The sequence below is a fragment of the Sturnira hondurensis genome, unplaced genomic scaffold (assembly GCF_014824575.4).
Source record: "Sturnira hondurensis isolate 20B ecotype Veracruz unplaced genomic scaffold, ASM1482457v3 Scaffold0021795, whole genome shotgun sequence".
NCBI lineage: Eukaryota > Metazoa > Chordata > Mammalia > Chiroptera > Phyllostomidae > Sturnira > Sturnira hondurensis.
The window spans coordinates 7,217,665-7,236,688 of record NW_028094426.1 but is presented as its reverse complement, the minus strand read 5'-3'; the positions used below and the strand labels follow the sequence as shown (position 1 = coordinate 7,236,688).

General features: G+C 39.5%; 1 protein-coding gene across 13 annotated transcripts in view; it reads left to right on the top strand.

The window, feature by feature from the left end:
• Positions 1-19,024, top strand: part of PLEKHA5 (pleckstrin homology domain containing A5) — a 202,623-nt gene that overhangs the window by 96,733 nt on the left and 86,866 nt on the right. Inside the window, exon 1 of one of the 13 annotated variants that reach the window (XM_037033909.1) lies at positions 10,300-10,396. The exons of the other annotated variants lie outside the window; for them this stretch is intronic. Coding sequence (XP_036889804.1) covers positions 10,362-10,396 — 35 coding nt within the window. The 5' untranslated portion in view covers positions 10,300-10,361. Of the gene's footprint in view, positions 1-10,299; positions 10,397-19,024 lie in introns of those variants that run through there. 13 annotated transcript variants of the gene reach the window in all.

Below are 19,024 nucleotides of genomic sequence, written 5' to 3'. Positions count from 1 at the left end.
CGCAGAGCTGCTTGCGGTTGCTCCATCTTCCCGGAGACACGCTGCCTGCCCCGAGCCGTGGCCAGCTCCCACTGCACAGGGGGGGGTGTGCAGCTCCTTGTATCACTTTCCTCAGGGCAGAAATTCTGGAACGGTGCTAGAACTTGCTTACCACGGCTACAACATTTGCCAACAACTTAGTTTCTAGACAGAGATGGAGTTTTAGTTACAGACTTTGTGAGTGTTTAGTGTAAACTCTCTTACAGAACTGGAAGTGTTGGTTGCTTTCCTTTGTTACCATGGCCTGTATGGCCTGCCTTCTGGGAAGAACCACTCTCAGACTCGTAGAACCTCTCTTTAAAACAACAGCAGTAGGAAACAGTATGTTATATCGTCTTCTTATGAGAAGCCAAAAAGAAAAAAAGTCCTTCTACAGTGATGTCAGAGCGTCCTCACTGTCCCAGGGATTCCCCCAAGGCTCTCCTTAACAGCAGACAATTGGGGTCTTTCATTTGTGGTTTAGGTCAGAGGCTGTTGTAGTTCTTCTCCTGAACAAGCTGGGTGGGCAGCTCTGTTTGTAGTGTGGGGATTCATCTGAATTTCAGCATGTAAGCTTACATTTTAAGTCTTGGAATCCTGCATGTAATGAAGAAGATCCCAGATTATGTCCAGTCAAAGGAGGAATCATAGAGTAGTCTACTGTATTAAAGCGAGTTGAAGTACTACTGACCAGAGTTAGGTAAAGTGCAAAGCACATTGTCAGATCTTGACACATTTCATATGACAGTTTCATTGGTTATTTTTTCATTGCTGTAAAATTCATATAAAGTTTGACGCTGTAAGGTACAGTTCAGTGACATTTCATACATTAACAGCGATGGGCAGCGACCACCTCTTGTAGTACACAATATTTTCATCACCCCAAAAGTCAACTGTATGCCCACTAAGCAGGCAGTCACTCCCAAGTTCTCCCTGCCCCGCAGCCTCTGGCAACCAGTGGTCCGCTTTCTGTCTGTGGATTTCCATGTTCTGGGTGTTTCTTATAACGGGACTCACACCATCTGTGGCCTTTGTGCCTGCCTCCTCTTACTTAGCAGAATGGTGTTGAGGTTCACCGATGTTTAGCATGTATCAGTCAATTCTTCATTCTTTTTGCATTTGTGCCAACACAAAATATTTACGCTGGGTTTCTGAGCAGGCTCTGGGGCTTCCAGATAAATTTTGAACAATCAGGAATTTTTATTGTCATTGTTAAGTAACAGTATATATTGTTTCATGAAACTTTTCAAAGGCAGCCTATGAAACCAATCCATTTATCTATTCCTTTCTTATTTTGTCTTGTATTTCTAATATGTAAATAATACTTTTGAAATACTTAGCCAACATAGGAGTCAGTATTAGATACCCAGAGAGATTACAAGATGTTTTTTATTTTATTTTACTGCATAAAGAAGTGGGTTATATCCCTCTCACTCCCTTTGGGCATATCTTTTTCTTTTTCTGCTGTGCAGAACTTAACAGTTTTGACAGCGTAGCCTGCCTTTGGTTGCTGGTGGTTAATGATCTCCAGTTACTTAACGCACTGAACTGTTTTTTTCTATGCTAAGTTAGGTTTGGGCCAGTTTAAGTATGGTTTATTCATTTGTGCTAGAATGAGGTGTGCCAGGCTTGGTGCCCAACAAACTGCCATCCTCCCTACCCTCCAAACTTCCTTCTCTTTGGAAAGAATCCAGCTTTAGTCCTGGTGGTTTGTCCTCCAGGTGCTCTGGGAAGGCCAGCCTCCTGCTCCCCGGGGTGTGGGCAGTGATGGTTCTTCAGAAGGCTGTCCTGTGTCCTCCACCAGTGATTGGTTTCACACAGTCATGGAGGGAGCCACAAGAGAAAACTGAGAGATTCCAGCTTTGTGCTTTTATTTGTAGTGGTGAGGTTGTCAATACAAGTTCTGATTTATATTCAGCAAAACCGCTTTATAGGAAAATCAACTTTCTCAAGGGCAGTTGAAAAATTCAAATGCTCACCAGCCCTCTCTGTGACTTAATAAAACTCTGCTGATAAGTCTTCCTAGTAGCTCTCGTGGCCAACCAGGTGACACCCGGCTCCTTTGTGTGATGTTCACAAAGTCCCACCCTGCCCTTCACCTGCCTTTTCTACACCCCTGCTCTGTAAGCAGGCCAAACTAGCCCCCCTCGTTTTTACAATAATATTTCTTCATCGTCTGCTCTCTGGATCCTCCTACCCATGGTTGGCAGGATTTCAAGTGCAAAGCCCACTCATGTTTATCTCGGCTGCTTTGAGCTCAGAACACTAATAGTGTTTAATGAGCTTCGGTTACGTATCAAACATGGTTGTGAGGACTTTACTGTTTCCATTCCTTTAATCCTCACAGCGGTTCTGTGATGAAGATGTTACTGTTAAGCCCACTTTAGAGATGAAGGACTGGGGAGGCACAAAGAAAGAAGTACAGTCGTTTTCCAAAGGCCTGATCTAAGATTCTGACTCCAGAATGTATTCATGCTATAGCGTATCATATTCTTACTTACATTTGAGTTGTGTACTTAGTTACCCACAACTAGTTTGAATATTACTTTCCTTAACGTTCTTTCACAGGATGTGCAAATGCTTCTTTTAGAAAAGAAGCCATATTCCTGATAAATCTTCATTGAATTAATAAAAAAAAAACTATTACTAATAGTCAAGGAAAGTAAATCCCAACCCAGGTTGGGAATACACTAGGCAGCAGCAGGTGTAACATTTCCAATAAATTTCATGGTTCAAGGAATTCATGCAAAGGGGGTGTAAAAACAGTCAAGGAAATTATGCCTCCAGTGCCAGAAATGTGAGCACAGTAAAGTGGCAGGTTGTAACCTGTTTTGTTTTGGTTTTAAGGGAGAATTTCTGTGCCTCAATAAAACTTGGCCTTGGCAGGCAAAATGGTCTTGGTTGTAGTTGTTGCCATAAGTCTTCCTAATTATGTCATGGAATATAATGAGGAAAGGACAACTTACGGTGTGAGTTTCTTTCTCAGGACCTTTTCACTGAGTCAGTTGTATAGATAAAAGTACCCCTTGGGTCCCAAGGCCGTATCTCAGTCATGCGTTTCCATGATGTATTCTGTCCTTTTGTGTGGTAGTGAAAAAATTTGTACATGCGGATTTTCTTGTTTCCTTGCAAGAGAGTAAGCAACAGTTTCTAACTGAGTGAATTAAGGCAGCGCACAAAGCTGCCATTGTAATCGTTTCTCTGGGGCCGGGTTTTTGGTCGTAAGAGAACTGGTAACACTGTCACATGTTTGATGGTACTGCTGTATCAAAACAGAGGCAGATGGTGCAAATGTAGAATCAACTTAGTACCTGAATAATATCCATTTTATCGGTAAGTTTTACTCTCTGTAGAAAATCAGATTTTTTTTTCAGAATGACTATCCATCTATGTATAGATACAGTATAAGTCACAAATTATCACTCAAAAATGTGTATTCACCCAGAGTTGAAATTGGGATTCAGGCAAGGAAACTAGGACTGAATTTCTCTTTGTTTTGTTACTCACATAGCTTGGTTATTGATTTATTATTTCATAGTCATCAGCGGGTTTGGGGATCTGCATTTCTTGACTATGTTAGAATTTAAGATTATTTTCATAAAAGACACATGCACTTGGCCCTTGAACAACCCGGTTTGAACTGCACAGGTCCACTTATACACAGACTGTTTTGTTTTTCGATTAATATGTGTGATACTGTAAATGTATTTTCTCTTCCTTATGACTTAATATTTTCTTTAGCTACTTTATTGTAAGAGTACAGTGTAAATACTCTGTAAATATATTGTAAGAAATATAAAACGTGTTGATCAGCTCTTCATATTATCAGTAAGGCTTTCCATCAATGGTAGGCTACTAGTAATTAGCTTTCGGGGGAATAAAAATTTATAGGTAGGTGTTGGGGTACACGAGGATTAGCACCGCAACCTCCACATTGTTAAAGAGTGTGAACTATATTTCCAAATTAAATTTCATATTAGTTACAATTATATATTTAAATACAAAATTAGTAAATTAAAAGTTTCCATACTGTATTTGTTGCACATATACTCTTTGACTTGAAATTTTTCTAGAAATGTAACAGTTAAGCTGAAAATATGAGTCCAGAGCCTATGTAAAAATTCACTACTCAGAATACACGTCTTTCCTGTTGGGCGAAATTATGTCGGAGCACCCAGAGAGAGAGGTCAGATGCTCGGAGGTGATATGCACATGACCAGACGTGACACCTGGGGCTCTGAAGTGGAGATATTGCCCGGCAGTAGGGAAAGGGAAGACGATCAGTTCTAATGCCCTCGTCATCGTCTTTTAGGTTGTGTCTCTCACTTTTGTTGGTATTTCATCGTGTGAATGAATTGGCTAGCGTCAGTCCATTCTCCAGGAGTACAGACATTTGTATATATTGTGCAAAATTGTTTGCATTTGTCCCTGTTGTTGGGTCCTCTGAGATGTAAGTGTGTATGATGACCATTCTGTTGGCCTCACCTGTTATTCCTGGTTTGTATCATAGGAACCTCCAGAGTGAGAGGTTGGGGACATCTCTCTCAGGGGTGACATTTGTGTGGGCCCTCGATTGTGTCAGTTGGTGATATAAGTTATGACAGGGTTCAAAAGGAGGAAGGCATGGCAACCAGTCTCACACCAAAAACAGAGAAAACCTAAACAGAACTGGAGACAGACGTGCATTAATGGGACTATAAATTGGCTAAGTCAAGGCCTTATTAAACTGGCCTGAGAGGGCCAACTTTGTTCATTGCTGTCCTGAGAACTGCAGCTTTTTAAGTTAGAAGGTTCTGAATCCTGTTAAGACAAAAGCATATTTTAGTAGCTACCAATCCTGGGGAAGAAGATTCTAATGATATGTAGGATTTTTCATTATAATTGGTTCCTTTTTAAAGAGATGTTTATGGACTAATAGGATGTTTAAATCATGCAATTCTTCCAATTATTTTCCAAGGGATTGCCATTGTTGTGAAATTTTAGCCCTAATAGAACAGAAAGATGAAACAGCCCTGAACATTTGTTGGGTAGGAAATTGACAGTGTCCAAATGGTCATGTAGGTGCTGCGTGAGGATGACTACAGAGTGTTCAGAAATTGCTGGCCCGGTGCTTGTACCGTCTTGCTTAGAGGCGCCATTTGTTTCTCCACTGAACTTCAGCTGGTAGTGTGGTCAGTCGAGGAAGGATATTTAAAATCTATCAGAGGGTGTCCTCAGATATGAGTGATTAATTTCTATAAGTTGATTACTCTTTCTCTGATTACCACATTAATAGAAGATAATGAGAGACCATACTTTTGAATTATTTGAGACTTTTGTAATTATTGTTGCCTTCGTGTTATTCTTTAAATCATGAAGCTGTGGTATGTGATACACTAAGATAAATGAATTTGAAAGTCTGAGATGAAAAGAAAAGGAGGCTATCGATATTCTTATTGGGTTGGCCAAAAAGTTTGTTTGTTTGTTTGTTTGTTCCATACGATGGCTCTAGTAGCACTTAGTTGGCTTTAACTTAATTCAAAACAATTTTGTTGGTTTGTATTGTGACAGCTGTCATATCCGTGTGCATTTTTAAAAAAAATATCAAAATTGATAAATTTTTGTGTAGCCATTTCATATTGAAGATGGAAGAAAATATGCAATATTTTCAGCATATTATGCTTTATTATTTCAACAAAAATAAAAATGCAACTGAAATGAAAAAAATTGTGCAGTGTATGGAGAAGGCGGTGTGACTGATCAAACACGTCAAGGGTGGTTTGTGAGGTTGCATGCTGGAAATTTCTCTGGCCGATGCTGCACGGTCGAGTGGACCAGCTGAAGTTGATAGCAATCAAATTGAGGCGTTAACTGAGAACAGTCAGTGTTATACCATGCAGGAGATAACTGCCATACTCAAAATATCCAAGTCAATAAAGTTATTGTTGAAAATGAAAAATGTGTCTTATTTTACAGGAAAAGCCCTTACAGACTTTTCAACCAACCCAATACTTTGCCTCTGCACAGCTTTGTAGCTGAACATTGTGTCATGATAAGAAATATATTTGGTTTTCATCCCCAGTTTCTGGCACAAGAGCTGCTCAGGCTCTTGGAATTTGCTGAATGATCAGTGTCTTTTGTCATTCATGAAGTGGCTTACAGTAGGGGCCCTGGGTAGCCTCCATGTGTGGAGAGTCAGGACACGCAGCCCCACTCACTGACCTGGGAAGGGGTCAAGCGGAGAGTTGGGGACGGTGCTGCAATGAGATCTGATCAGCTACCTGCCTCGCCAGGAGGGTGGTACACCCCAGTTCCATGGGGACAGAAGCTCCCGGGCTCGGGGCACTTCCAGACCCTGTTTTGTATACTTTTCTACCTGACTTTTCTTCTGTATCCTTTATAATAAATTGGTGAACATGACTAAATGTCCTCTAAGTTCTGTGAGCCTTCTAGCAAAATAATCAAACCCAAGGAGGCAGTTATGGGCACCTCTAGTTTACAGCCAGCAGCACAGGGAACACCTTGGACTCGAGCCTGGCCTGTCTGAAGCGGAGGCAGTGTTGTAGGACGGAGTCCTTCCCCAGTGAGTGCTGATGCTCTCTCCAGGTAGACGGTGTGAGAATCGAGTTCATTCCCCGGTGGTACTGGAAAAAGCACACTTTGGAAATGTGCACATGTGCTCTTATTCTTTCTGATCTGAAGAATTGGACTAAATGACCTGGGAGATAAAAATCAATAATCGCCTGGTGCACCATTTGAGTGCTTCATGTTACACGGAACACTAGATGGACGCTCTGTGGAGAAGAGATTGGCAGGAGAGCTCTGTCTTACCCAGTCAAGAACTTCTTTATTGGATATTAGCGATGAATGCATTGGCACCAAATTATTGGGTGCTGAATGAGTCATTTGGACTAAAGCCTGTTTCACAAAGTGAGCCCTGGGGAACCAGGTCACATAAGTCAAGGTCAAGGGTGGAATTTTCAGGAAGTGAGTTGTCAGGAGCTTTAAATGTCACTGAGAAGTGCAGTAACACTAAGAACTGAAAAAAGATGGTTGTCACACCTGATCCTCAAGCATTGTCACAACCATACCTGAGGGGCGTACGGAAACATGTAATTTTTGGCAACTACTTTGGCAGGCCCCGCTGGACTTTTTTTTTCCTGTAGCTTTTTGGTGAAGTATGATTCCTGCTCTGTAGCATGGAGATACCTGAAAAGGGACTCACGATTGAGATTTTAGGGTCACTGCTGACGTAAGGCAGTTTACTAGCTCTGACAAAGGTGGAACACCCATTCCTATCTGCCTCAACGTGGTTTCCTAGAGTGTGGTTTGGGCAAAGTTGAGAAAGCTAACCTAGCCATTGCTGACATTTGGGAAAAGCAGGGCAGGATTTCATAAAACATTTGTGAGAATTGCCCCGTTCCTAGGCATTTTTTCCCTTAAATGAATAATTCCTCTTTTTATAGGTGTAAATTTTACATTGCATCTTAAATTTGTACTTGCACAGCTACTGCCTTCTCTAACTGAAATCTCTTGAAATAGACAGGCCTGCTGTCATTACATTGTTCATAATCATTTTTCCAGATTTCCCCCAGGCATTTAGCCACTTCCTCTTCTGTGCCGCACAAATCAGGTTATGTTATAATGATCTGTTTACGGCATTCTCTTCCCTAATAAACTGTCAGTTCAAGGCTGTTACGGCCTTGAGAGAGAGAACCTTACCTTATTCCCTCTTTCATGTCCATTGCCTGACCACAGTGTTTCCCTATGGAAGTCCTGGAATCACCAGGTGGGGGATGGAGGGGCCTAAGCCTCCCAGGTCTAGAGAAATAGTGAGGGTGCCAGTCATTTCATTCACCAACCCTTTGGTCCGCTCGTTAGTGCTCAGTGTGCCTGGTAATCTCTTACACTCTCCTGACAGATCTCTGCTGCTTCGTTACTGTTTTTCTCCTGACAGCAATATGCTAAACCAGTGTGCCACTGTGTGATTCTGCAAACATATCATGCTGCGATTTTACTACAGAAATGTCTGCCTTCAGATGGGATAATTTTATAGCGTATAAAATAATGAATTCACCTAAACCAGGTCTGCTAGCATAATGACCGTCCTGGTGGCGGAAACAGGCCAGCTTTGGTTTGGGGTTAGGAATAATGAGCTGACTACATTTTAACCATCAGATACTCAGTTTATAGATTGTTATATCATTTGAAAGGGTTGTCCTTTGCTTTGGGAACTGTGGAAAACGTATTTTGTTGACTTTTTGATGTTTTCTAGAATGGATTTTGTGTTTTTTAATATGAGACATTTAAACTGAGCGTAGTTGAAACTAGCAAAGCCTTCACTTTAGAAAAAGATGGGTAAGATCATGAATCACTGCCTTTCTAGAACATATGCAGCCCCCTCTGGTTACAGCCAACTGTGTTGGCTTGCTTACCTATTTCAAACTACATGATGAAACAATTTTGTTTCCTCAACTTGAGATGCTGTTGTAAATTTTTGTTGTAGTGTCATATGAAGGGTGTGGTTTAACACCAGTTATGTTACATGCCAGATGGAGTTGTAAGACAACTCATATTGAGGTATCTGAACATTCTTAGAATATTAGCATTCTAAATAAGATTGTTTTCATTCATTTTATTTTTATTTTTTTGCATTTTCCCATTACCATTTAACCCCCTTTATACCTCCCTCCCCATAATGAGACATTTACAATAGTGTTTTTTGTAAAATGGTTTGTCCATACTCTGTGTAGACTCACCATTTTGGATGAAAGGCAGAAGAAGTCTAGTAAGCTATTAAATATGAGTTAACATGTAATTAAACACATGTGGCAGGTTCTGTTCCAGCTGCTTACATGGTTTTTCTCATACAGTTCTCACCATAATCCCATGAGGATTAAATTGTCTGTATGTTTTCTATAAGGACATTGAGGCATGAAGAGACCAAAAACTTGCCGATGGTAGGAGAACTATTGAGAAGAAGAACTGGGCTTGGACTCAGGCCATCAGATTCTGGAACCTGCATGCATCCTGGTGAATATTAAACTGGACCCCCATGAGGCCGGGCACACAAAGAAGGGCTTGACCTCACTTGCAGTTGAAACCCACAGTTAGAACTGTGATGCCATGTACTCTGTATTAGATTTGCAAAGAAGAAAAATGAGTATCAGTACCCAGGATGTGGGAAAAAGAGAAATCTAATGTATTGAGGGACAGATGTAAGGTGTTACCTTTTTTTGGAGGACAAGGCATGTAAATGCTGAAAACATCCACAAGCTTTGGCCTGTCGGTCCCACTTCTAGGGGCCGTCTTGTGCAGCTACACATGGAAAGCACGGAGATGCCTGGCCAGTTAATATATATTAAGTATTGTTCATAATAGCAAAAAATTAAAGTTAAGTGTTCAGGGGTAAACAGGCTTAGATCATTGTGATGGCCAGTCATCAAAAAAGGAAAAGTTAGGCATATGATTACTGACGTGGAAAGCTGTGCATGACATATGGTTGAATTAGAGCGCGTTGCAAAACAACATACCTAGATTGATTTCCCTGTGTTGACTAAATACATCTTTATATACACAAACTCTGGTCTTAAAGGATGTGCACCAGAAGGTTAACGATTGTTACCTTTACTGCCAGACAGTATAATTTAGTGACGAAATGTACAGGCAGCAGAGACCCTCTGCCCGCGTTTGAATCCTGCTGAATTACCTACTAGCATTGTGACCGTGGACATGGCCCCTAACTATTTTGTGCCTCAGTCTCTCTAGTAAAGACACGAACAGAACCTGTATCATTCAGAAAGGGCTTGACTTAATCAGGAACAATAAATGTGAGTAACTGTTACCATTTCTGGGTGTTGGGACTCCAGGCAATTTTAGCTTTCTTTCTACCTTTTATTGGTTAAAATTTTGAAATAAGTATGTATCAGCTTTCGGAAAACAAGAACAAAATATTTTTAAAGGAGTCATTTGAATTGTTACGCTTACAGTTTTAACAGGAAATACGTATTTATTTGAACTAAGGTTGCTTTAAGTTTCTCAAGAGCTGTTTGCAAACATCCATGCTGATGTTTTACCCTGTGCTATATGCCAAATTTAAGGGACTTGAAATCCCATTTTGCTCGTAGGATTGGAAAACATGCACACTCACAACAGAGTCTTCCTGATGAGGCTGCCTTAATTTGTGGCTGCAGTGACATGCTAGTGTGTGACGTCAGTGGTGTCAGACTTCCGAGTGGCAGGTCCGCCTGACAGCACGGAGCATTTCCTGACAGCTTAGTCCTTGGGGCTCATTTGGGAGCAGCTCAAAGACAAAGGAGCTGAGTCCCCTTTGCATCCAGTATCCCTTGTTCGCCTGTAGTTGAATGTCTGTTTACAAATGTGATTTTGATGAAGGCTGGTGAGTAGTTCTTGTTACTTTTAGATGTAAGTAGTTAATGGCTAAATAAGCAGTAGTCCTTTTTTTCCTGTTAATGATTCTGTGGTAAGTAATCTTGTAGCCCTAATACCAGGTTCAGTGCCTCATGCAGAGGATTTACATGTTATAAATGTTTCCATCACTGATTATATTGTGGAAATTTAATGCATTATTTGGTCTTCAAATGACTTCAGCATTTTAAGATATTATCTTCCTCTTAGACTGTATTTAACTTTAAGCCAATGCATGGTAGTTGTAAATTGCTTTAAAAACTAAAGATTTTCATTAAAGATTTTTAATTTATCTTATTTAATTTTTAACTTAGAGGAGAACTTGATTTTTTTCATAAAAAGAATTAAGTGAATAATTCTCAGAAGTTCCTGTGGAGATGCCAACAATATCATTACATCATGCTTTTATTAAAGGATATTAATATTAGTCTAAACTAGTTAACAGTTTGTTGAAGCTGCTGATGGTTATTTAATTTTTTAATTATTTGGGCTGTTTCAGTAATGTGATTCAAAATAAGAATCTTCATTAATCTAAAATTTAAGAGCAAAGTAATTACAGCAGATTTTATTGTAGACAATATTTTGGCATTTAAAGAAAATAAGAAAGTATTATAGCCATTGTCAGGGCTCAGTAACATGTCTTTACAGATTTATTTCTTAACAATATTAATTCATATCTCTTTGAATTGCACTGTTGTAAATTTATTCAGTTGTTCTGAAAGTATTAGTTTAACAATTAGATTATTGAGTAAGGTATTTTATGCAGCTGTTTTTCTTAAAACTTTTTCTCCATTTTGAGTGAATGTATGATACTATTCTAATTTCATACTATTTATGCTACAAACTGAAGCCTTTAATGTCTTTTAAATTTTGCCATCTTAGGCATAATTCTTTTCCTGCAGGTTCAGTAGCAGCCTTGTGATTTCAAGGTCCTTTAGAGGAAATTTCAAAGTTTTCTCTTAAAGACAGGCACTCTCTACTTTTTAAGTCTAGTTGAGGAAAAGGCAATATAGAAATTCTTCACAAATATATTCAATATTTTCACATCAGCTTTCTGAAGGAATTAAAGAATATTTGTTTTACATATTTTGTATGTGAATAAGGTGGTTAGGTGTTGGAGGAAAATGATCTAAATCAGCTTTTTATATGTGAATGTGCAAAGATAGCACGTTTGAGGAATTATGGTTACTGCTTCATATTATGATTCTTAGTACATTATACTACTTCTATATTTAGAAGTGTAAGTAATATAGAAGTAGGGTTTCAAGTTCTTTTTTTTTTTTGACTTGATGGCCTTGTTTCAAGATCCACAATTTTTCCCTTATGTTGCAGAATTTTCAGCTTCCAGCTAAAAATTGTGCCCAAAGCTAGAAAAGTTAAGTTATGGGGAGCTCATGAATATTTTTATTCCCTTTAAAAATTTATCTTGAATCCACTTAAAATATTTTTATCATGGTTTTCAAAGAGCTTATATTTTAAATTTAATCAGTAAATTATGTAATGGTGATGATTAGAATATATCACTATACATTTTAAACAAAGATGTTTTTGAGGCATCGTGACATCAGAGGTCATTGACCTAAATACCACTGAAGTTCAAGTGAGGAGAAGCTACTTACTTTTTTGTATGGACAGGAAATTAAATATGGCAAAGGCGAAAAATGAGGAGATAAGCAGAGCTGCAGGGAAATAACCTGAAATTGGCATAAAGATTTTACTCCAGTCTAAAGCAATAATAGATAAAGTGCTTTTCTGTTTTCTATTGAGTAAAGCATGCTTTGAAGAACCTTTCCATCAATACTGAAGCTCGTGGAAAAGTATAATTGTGCTATTTATTCTTCAAGTTTGGAATTTAGGTTAGTAAACTCAGATGGAACAGTATTCCTTCAAATGCATATAGTCTTGAACTATGTTTTTGTTTCTTAGTGGTGGACAGTACCAAACCTTGTATATATTAGATGCTTAATATTTGAGCATAAACAAATGAATTGATTAAGCAGGTTACGTGAATGAAGTGAAATGTGTCTGGATCTTTGTGTTACAGAGGTTCATCTTCACTGTGATGATGAAAAACTGCTGGTTATCTAACCACCTACTAGTATGCCGTGGCCTCGTCCTCAGTTAGAAGGGAATGTGTCCTCGGGGTGTGATACTTCCATCACAGGGTACTGCAGGGGCCAGTGGATTTCAGCGCTGCTGTAGGTGCCGTGTCTCTGCTTTAGAAAGTGGGCCTTACCCGGCTATTCTGGGTCAGAGTTCTGTCTCACCCTTGCCTCTCCTGTAAGTGAGAAATTTCTCAGTGCTTAGGGATAATGATTTACTGCTGACTGAACTGAGCCTTAATTAAGTGCTGTGTGCATCACATAACTACATTAAGTATTTAGACGCTTTCAGAGTTAAAATTTGGCAATTGAAATGACAGGAGAGGAGCAAATATACTTTCAAAACTTACATTACAAATTTGATATGCATAAATATGTTGTTACTTAAAACCTAGATTTCCAGCCCTGTTTCCGTGCTTCTTCCCTTGAATCTCTGCTAAAATTCTAGCCACATCTCACTGCTGCTGATCCTGAGACGTAACTCAAATGGTAGCCGCTTTGTGGCATCTTCTCTGTCTAGTCAGCAGCAACCCCTAATCGGATCTCCACTTTGCCTTTTTGTTTATTACTCTTTCTGTTTGTTTATAATGTTAGTAAGGCTATCTCACCATTGCCTTTCTCATCCTGAATGAATGAAATTAAGTTACACTGCAGGACAGCCATTTTGAAGGAAAGTCTACTTTTATTTTTTATTTTTTCCTATAGGTATCATTTGACTTACTAGCAACTCTTTTTGTTCCTGAAGTGATTATTTAGATGCAACTGGTAGTATTAAAATAATTAAATATTCTGCAATGAAGAGTAGTAAAATTAAATGCTTACTGACTTTTTTCTTTTTGAATTGAGTAATTTATTCTATCAGTTTGACCCTAGAAGAGAATGTTTCATCTATAATAAAACTGTTTCTTTTGAAATTGTGTGGTTATTCATGTGTAGGTTAGAATTAGCCTAACATTCAAGTAATATATGACAACACATAAAAAATATGATGCTTAAATTTAACTTTTTAAATTTGCTTGCTTCCTTCATTTAATGTTATAATAAAACATTACTAATTAGCATTAATTGGGGAGTATAAGGGGATATATCCCACAATTTCATTAAGTCAAATACATGTCACATTATTGCTTTTAAACACAAAGAAGAACATTTCTTGATACTGACATATTTCTGAGTTGGGGTTCTGCTTAGTTTTATTTTAAAACTTCAATAGGCTTTTGCAGTTAGTAATATGTATTTTTTATACAGGTAACAAATTTTTCAAAAAATTCATTTAGACCACTAAAATATGCCCTGTGATTATTTTCATTGTTATATGGTTTTATAAGTGTCTTTTCCACAGATCATTTAATAATAAACTTTTACCTTAGATCGAATAATCAGGCTTCTCGCTCATTAAATTGTAGGTGTGTAAACCCATGTGTTTTACACTAGAGATAAGGCAGAGAGTCAATGACTTTTTAAAGCAAGAAAGTAACATAATTCTACTTTCTGTCAGGAAATCTCACTCTGCCAGCCCGTTCATGTTTAGCCTATATTTGGTGGGGGCTTTAAGAGTCCTGAGGGGAGGAGACATAAGAGCCTGAACTGCAGCAATGACGTAGCTGCCGTTAGCTGTCTCCTGTCATAGGGTGGCTTTAGGGTGGCTTTGGGGTGGCAGCCGGAAATGTCACCTGATTCTTGGATTCTTGGCAGAAAATTATTTTGGTAGAGTACCTATTACTTTGGTGGTTAGAATATTTTAAGAATCATATTTATGTTTTAACCATAGTGTCATATAAACTTCCCATTTAAAAGTTAAGAATCAGCCCTGGCTGGTGTAGCTCAGTGGATTGAGTACGGGCCTGTGAAGCAAAGGGTCGCCGGTTCGATTCCCAGTCAGGGCACATGCCTGGGTTGCAGGCTAGGTCCCCAGTAGGGAACACATGAGAGGCAACCACACATTGATGTTTCTCTCCCACTCTTTCTCCTTCCCTTCCCCTCTCTCTAAAAATAAATAAATAAAATATTTTTAAAAGAAAGTTAAGAATCGCTCAAAAATTATTTATAAGGGACTAGATTATTTTAGTCATTTTTGCTTATTATGTAATTTGCAGGCGATCTAAAATGTAATTGTGCTATAACACTTGGGGTGGGTAATAGTTATACGTGTGATAAGTAGATTTTGTTTAAGTTAATTTCTTTTTAGAGAGAAGGGAAGGAGGGGAGAAACAGGGCAAGAAACATCAATGTGTGGTTGCCACTCACACACCCACTACTGGCTACCTGGCCCACAACCCAGGTATATGCCCTGACTGGAAATCGACCCAGAGACCTTTTGGTTCACAGGCCAGTACTCAATCCACTGAGCCACACCAGCCAGGGCTATTATCAAGTGTTTATTTTTCTAGAATCTAAATGTGTATGTGATTTTTATTTAAGAAGGTTTTTTTTGGTGAGATGATTTAGAAATTATAAATAATCAAAAGCTAAAACAGATGAATTTGTCTCTAAGCCGCATATTTTGAAATTTTTATTTTTACTATTTTATTCATTTATTTACTTACTTTAGAGAGGAGGAAGAGAGAGTGAAGTGAGAAACATCAGTGTGTGGTTGCCTCTCGCATGCCCCCCTACTGGGGACCTGGCCAGCAACCCAGGAAAGTGCCCTAGATGAGGAATTGAACCAGCGACCCTTTGGTTCTCAGGCCAGTACTCAGTCTACCTTACCACACCAGCCAGGGCTGATTTTTTATCTTTTATTGTTTTTAGTCTATAATAATGCTTTCCGCTTTATACTTACAGCATTTCATCATACTTATACTTTCCCACTGGGAAAGGCAAGATTTTCAGTTCATTTTGGGTGCTTTTATAAAACCCATTCTTTAGCATTGTTATTTGTACTTTAATGCTTTGGTACCTATAATCAGGGAAATACGAAGTAGCATTTATAAATGCGTTATGATAATTTTGTCTGAGCAGCTCAGAGTGAAAGGTGATTGCGAAGCCTTAGAGAATAGGAGGATGGAAAAGAGATACTGGGCTTACCATTACATTAGAAGCAGGAAAGGTGTCGTTACCTCCAGTTAGATGTAGACTGGAGGTGACACCAGGTGGTGAGATAGGAGGAGGAAGGAAGAGGAGCCACAAGGGAGGTGGCATGTTTACAGTCCGTGGGAGAGGGGCAGGGCCTCTAGGGAAAGTATAGTGCTTTGTTCTCTTTGTTTTTTGTACCTTGGAGCAGAAACATGGGAGAAGATGTAGGGCGGAACTGAAAAGTATTGTTGGCTGTGATAAGAGTCAAGAGAGGCCCTTAGGTTGCTTCCAGCACTTGGCTATTGTAAATAACGCTGCTATGAACATTGGGGTGCATAGGTTCTTTTGAATGGGTGTTTCAGGACTCTTAAGATATAATCCCAGCAGCAGAATTGTGGGGTCAAAAGCGAGTGAGTTCCATTTTTGTCTTTTTGAGGATATTCCGTACTGTTTTCCACAGTGGCTGCATCAGTCTCCAATCCCACCAACAGTGCACTAGGGTTCCCTTTTCCCCACAACCTCTCCAACACTTGTTGTTTGTTGCTTTGTTAATGATGGCCATTCTGACAGGTGTGAAGTGGTATCTCCTTGTGGTTTTAATTTGCATCTCTCTGATGGCTAGTGATTCTGAGCATTTTTTTTCATGTGTCTATGGGCCAGACTCTGTACATCCTCCTTGGAGAAAAGTCTGTTCAAGTCCTTTGCCCATTTTTTAATTGGATTGTTTGTCTTCCTAGTATGGAGTAGTGTGAAAATGAGTGGATCAAAAAACTGTGTGGTACAGCCCAGCCTGGGAGAAACAGGCTCAGTGGATTGAGCAGCAGCCTGTGAACAAAAGGGTCACTGGTTCTATTCCTAGTCGGGGCACATGGCTAGGTTGTGGGCCAGGTTCCCCGGTGTGGGGCACGCAAGAGGCAACTCCACATTGATGTTTCTCTCCCTCTCTTTCTCACTCTTGTCCCCTCCATCTAAAAATAAGTAAGTAAAAATCCTAAAAAAACAACTGTGGTGCATTTACACAATGGAATACTATGCAGCAGAAAGAAAAAAGGCGCTCCTGCTCTTCGCAATAGCATGGATGGAACTGGAAAGCATTATGCTAAGTGAAATAAGTCAGGTGGTAAAAGACAAATACCATATGATCTCACCTATGAGTGGAACCTGCTCAATAAAACAAACGAGCCAAATAGAACCAGAGACATGGAAATAAAGAACAAACTGACAGTGACCGGGGGTGCGAATGAAAGAAGAGGATCCATGGACAAGGACAGTGGTGTGGAGNAGTGGATCAAAAAACTGTGTGGTACAGCCCAGCCTGGGAGAAACAGGCTCAGTGGATTGAGCAGCAGCCTGTGAACAAAAGGGTCACTGTTTCTATTCCTAGTCGGGGCACATGGCTAGGTTGTGGGCCAGGTTCCCCGGTGTGGGGCACGCAAGAGGCAACTCCACATTGATGTTTCTCTCCCTCTCTTTCTCACTCTTGTCCCCTCCATCTAAAAATAAGTAAATAAAGATCCTAAAAAAAACAACTGTGGTGCATTTACACAACGGAATACTATGCAGCAGAAAGAAAAAAGGCGCTCCTGCTCTTCGCAACAGCATGGATGGAACTGGAAAGCATTATGCTGAGTGAAATAAGCCAGATGGTAAAAGACAAATACCACATGATCTCACCTGTAGGTAGAACCTAAACAAAATACACAAATAAGCAAAATAGAACCAGAGACATGGAAACAAGGAACAAACTGACAGTGACCGGGGGTGCGAATGAAAGAAGAGGAACACGTACAAAGGAAGGATCCATGGACAAGGACAGTGGTGTGGAGATTGTATTGGGGAGCAGGGTTCAGACGGGGCAGGGGAGAGCAATGGCAGGCGGGGGGTGGATAGAGACAACTGTAACTGAACAGCAATAAAAACACTAAATTAAAACGAGCCAAGAAAGGGGCAGCCTTTGAAAGGTGAGGCACTAGAAGGGTGCGCCTTGGGGCCTGGAGGCACCTTTTCCATGTGCCCTCGTGACTTCTGACAGCTTTAGATGTAGATGTAGATGTAGATGCAGATGCAGATGCAGATGTAGATGTAGATGCTGTGAGCCCATTTTACCTTATCCATTTGTGAGGGGAAGTTAGTACTACCCCAGAGGGTCTGTATGGGGATGGACTGTCAGGTTTCAAGTACAGTGTGTCACAGTTGAGTGTGCGAGCAGCCTCGTGTGTGATGCCCAGGAGGTAGTCGTTACGATGATGATTTAAAAATTGAATGCGGGGAGTGAATTTCAGTGAGGTGCTTCTACCCGATGAGTTGTTTCAAGTTCTTTCTTTTCCCCCAAGAAATATGAGATTATCCATTTTCTAAAATATAAGAGGAGAAAAGAAAGGGTAGAAGATAAAGGGTTAAGACCTAGGAAAATTTGTAGATGGTGGGTACATGAGTCACTGAGGTTTGGGCAGGATGTCTGGAAGCAGTTAGTTCTAAGTTGAAGGCACATGGCATTTAAAACGAAATGTGGGGAAAGGAAATATATACTTTTAATGTTTTGCAAAAAAAATTATAATCTTTTAGATTGCTAACTCAGTGGTTATTTTTTCACATAACCAAGACTCAAAATTCAGTTTCTCAAAAAATAGCCGCTTTTAGTGTTTTTCTTTTGTTCTTAAACATTGCCTTTAATTGTAGGCACAGTTTTGCATGGTGGCATATTTTCAGTTTAAAAATAAATTGCAGAAACGGTCATTGTGGTAGTCAGATTTCAGCATGTTTTCCTCCTTTTTATTAAATAAATGAAGTAAAATAATTGTCTGTAAAAACTTTAGTGAATTTTACATTTAACAGCATTTAAAAAATTACCTGGACTACCATGGAACCAATGGATTTTTTATTAAATGAGCTAGCTAAGTCACTGCTGCAAATACGGTTTTTTGTAACCTAATTTGAGACTGTTGGAGTCTCAAAATGATATGGCTTTATGATTTCTATTGATAAAAGCTATTCGATTTTAAAACAAGCTGGAGAGTATAATTTAAAGTATAATAAAACCAAGGCCAGATTGAGAATGTAAAATGCTTTTTTGGTTTGAGAAGAAGGATCCTGAAATCAAAAGAGTTGCAAGCACACATCTGAGCTGTTGGCTGTATAGCTTTTTACCTACGTTTGAGGCACACGATAGCTTGCATAGTTTCCACGCCTCTTTGCCTTGCTCCAACCTGGCAACATTCTGGGTATGTGGCTGCTTCTGTGGGTTGGGTCCTTGTAGTTCAAGTCCTGAGACTGGCTTCATTAACGGGGTTGCCAGAACTGCCAAACCACTATGGTACCCTGTGTTTCTTATTCTAAATAAACCCGCCTTTCTTTCTCATGGGAAATCCATGATTCAGAGCAAATCCTGGAAATGGTTTGCATCTGAGTTTAATAAGAAACAACCAAAATTTCTTATGTGGGAATGAGTTTTTAAAATACATATTTTTTATCCTAGTGGATAA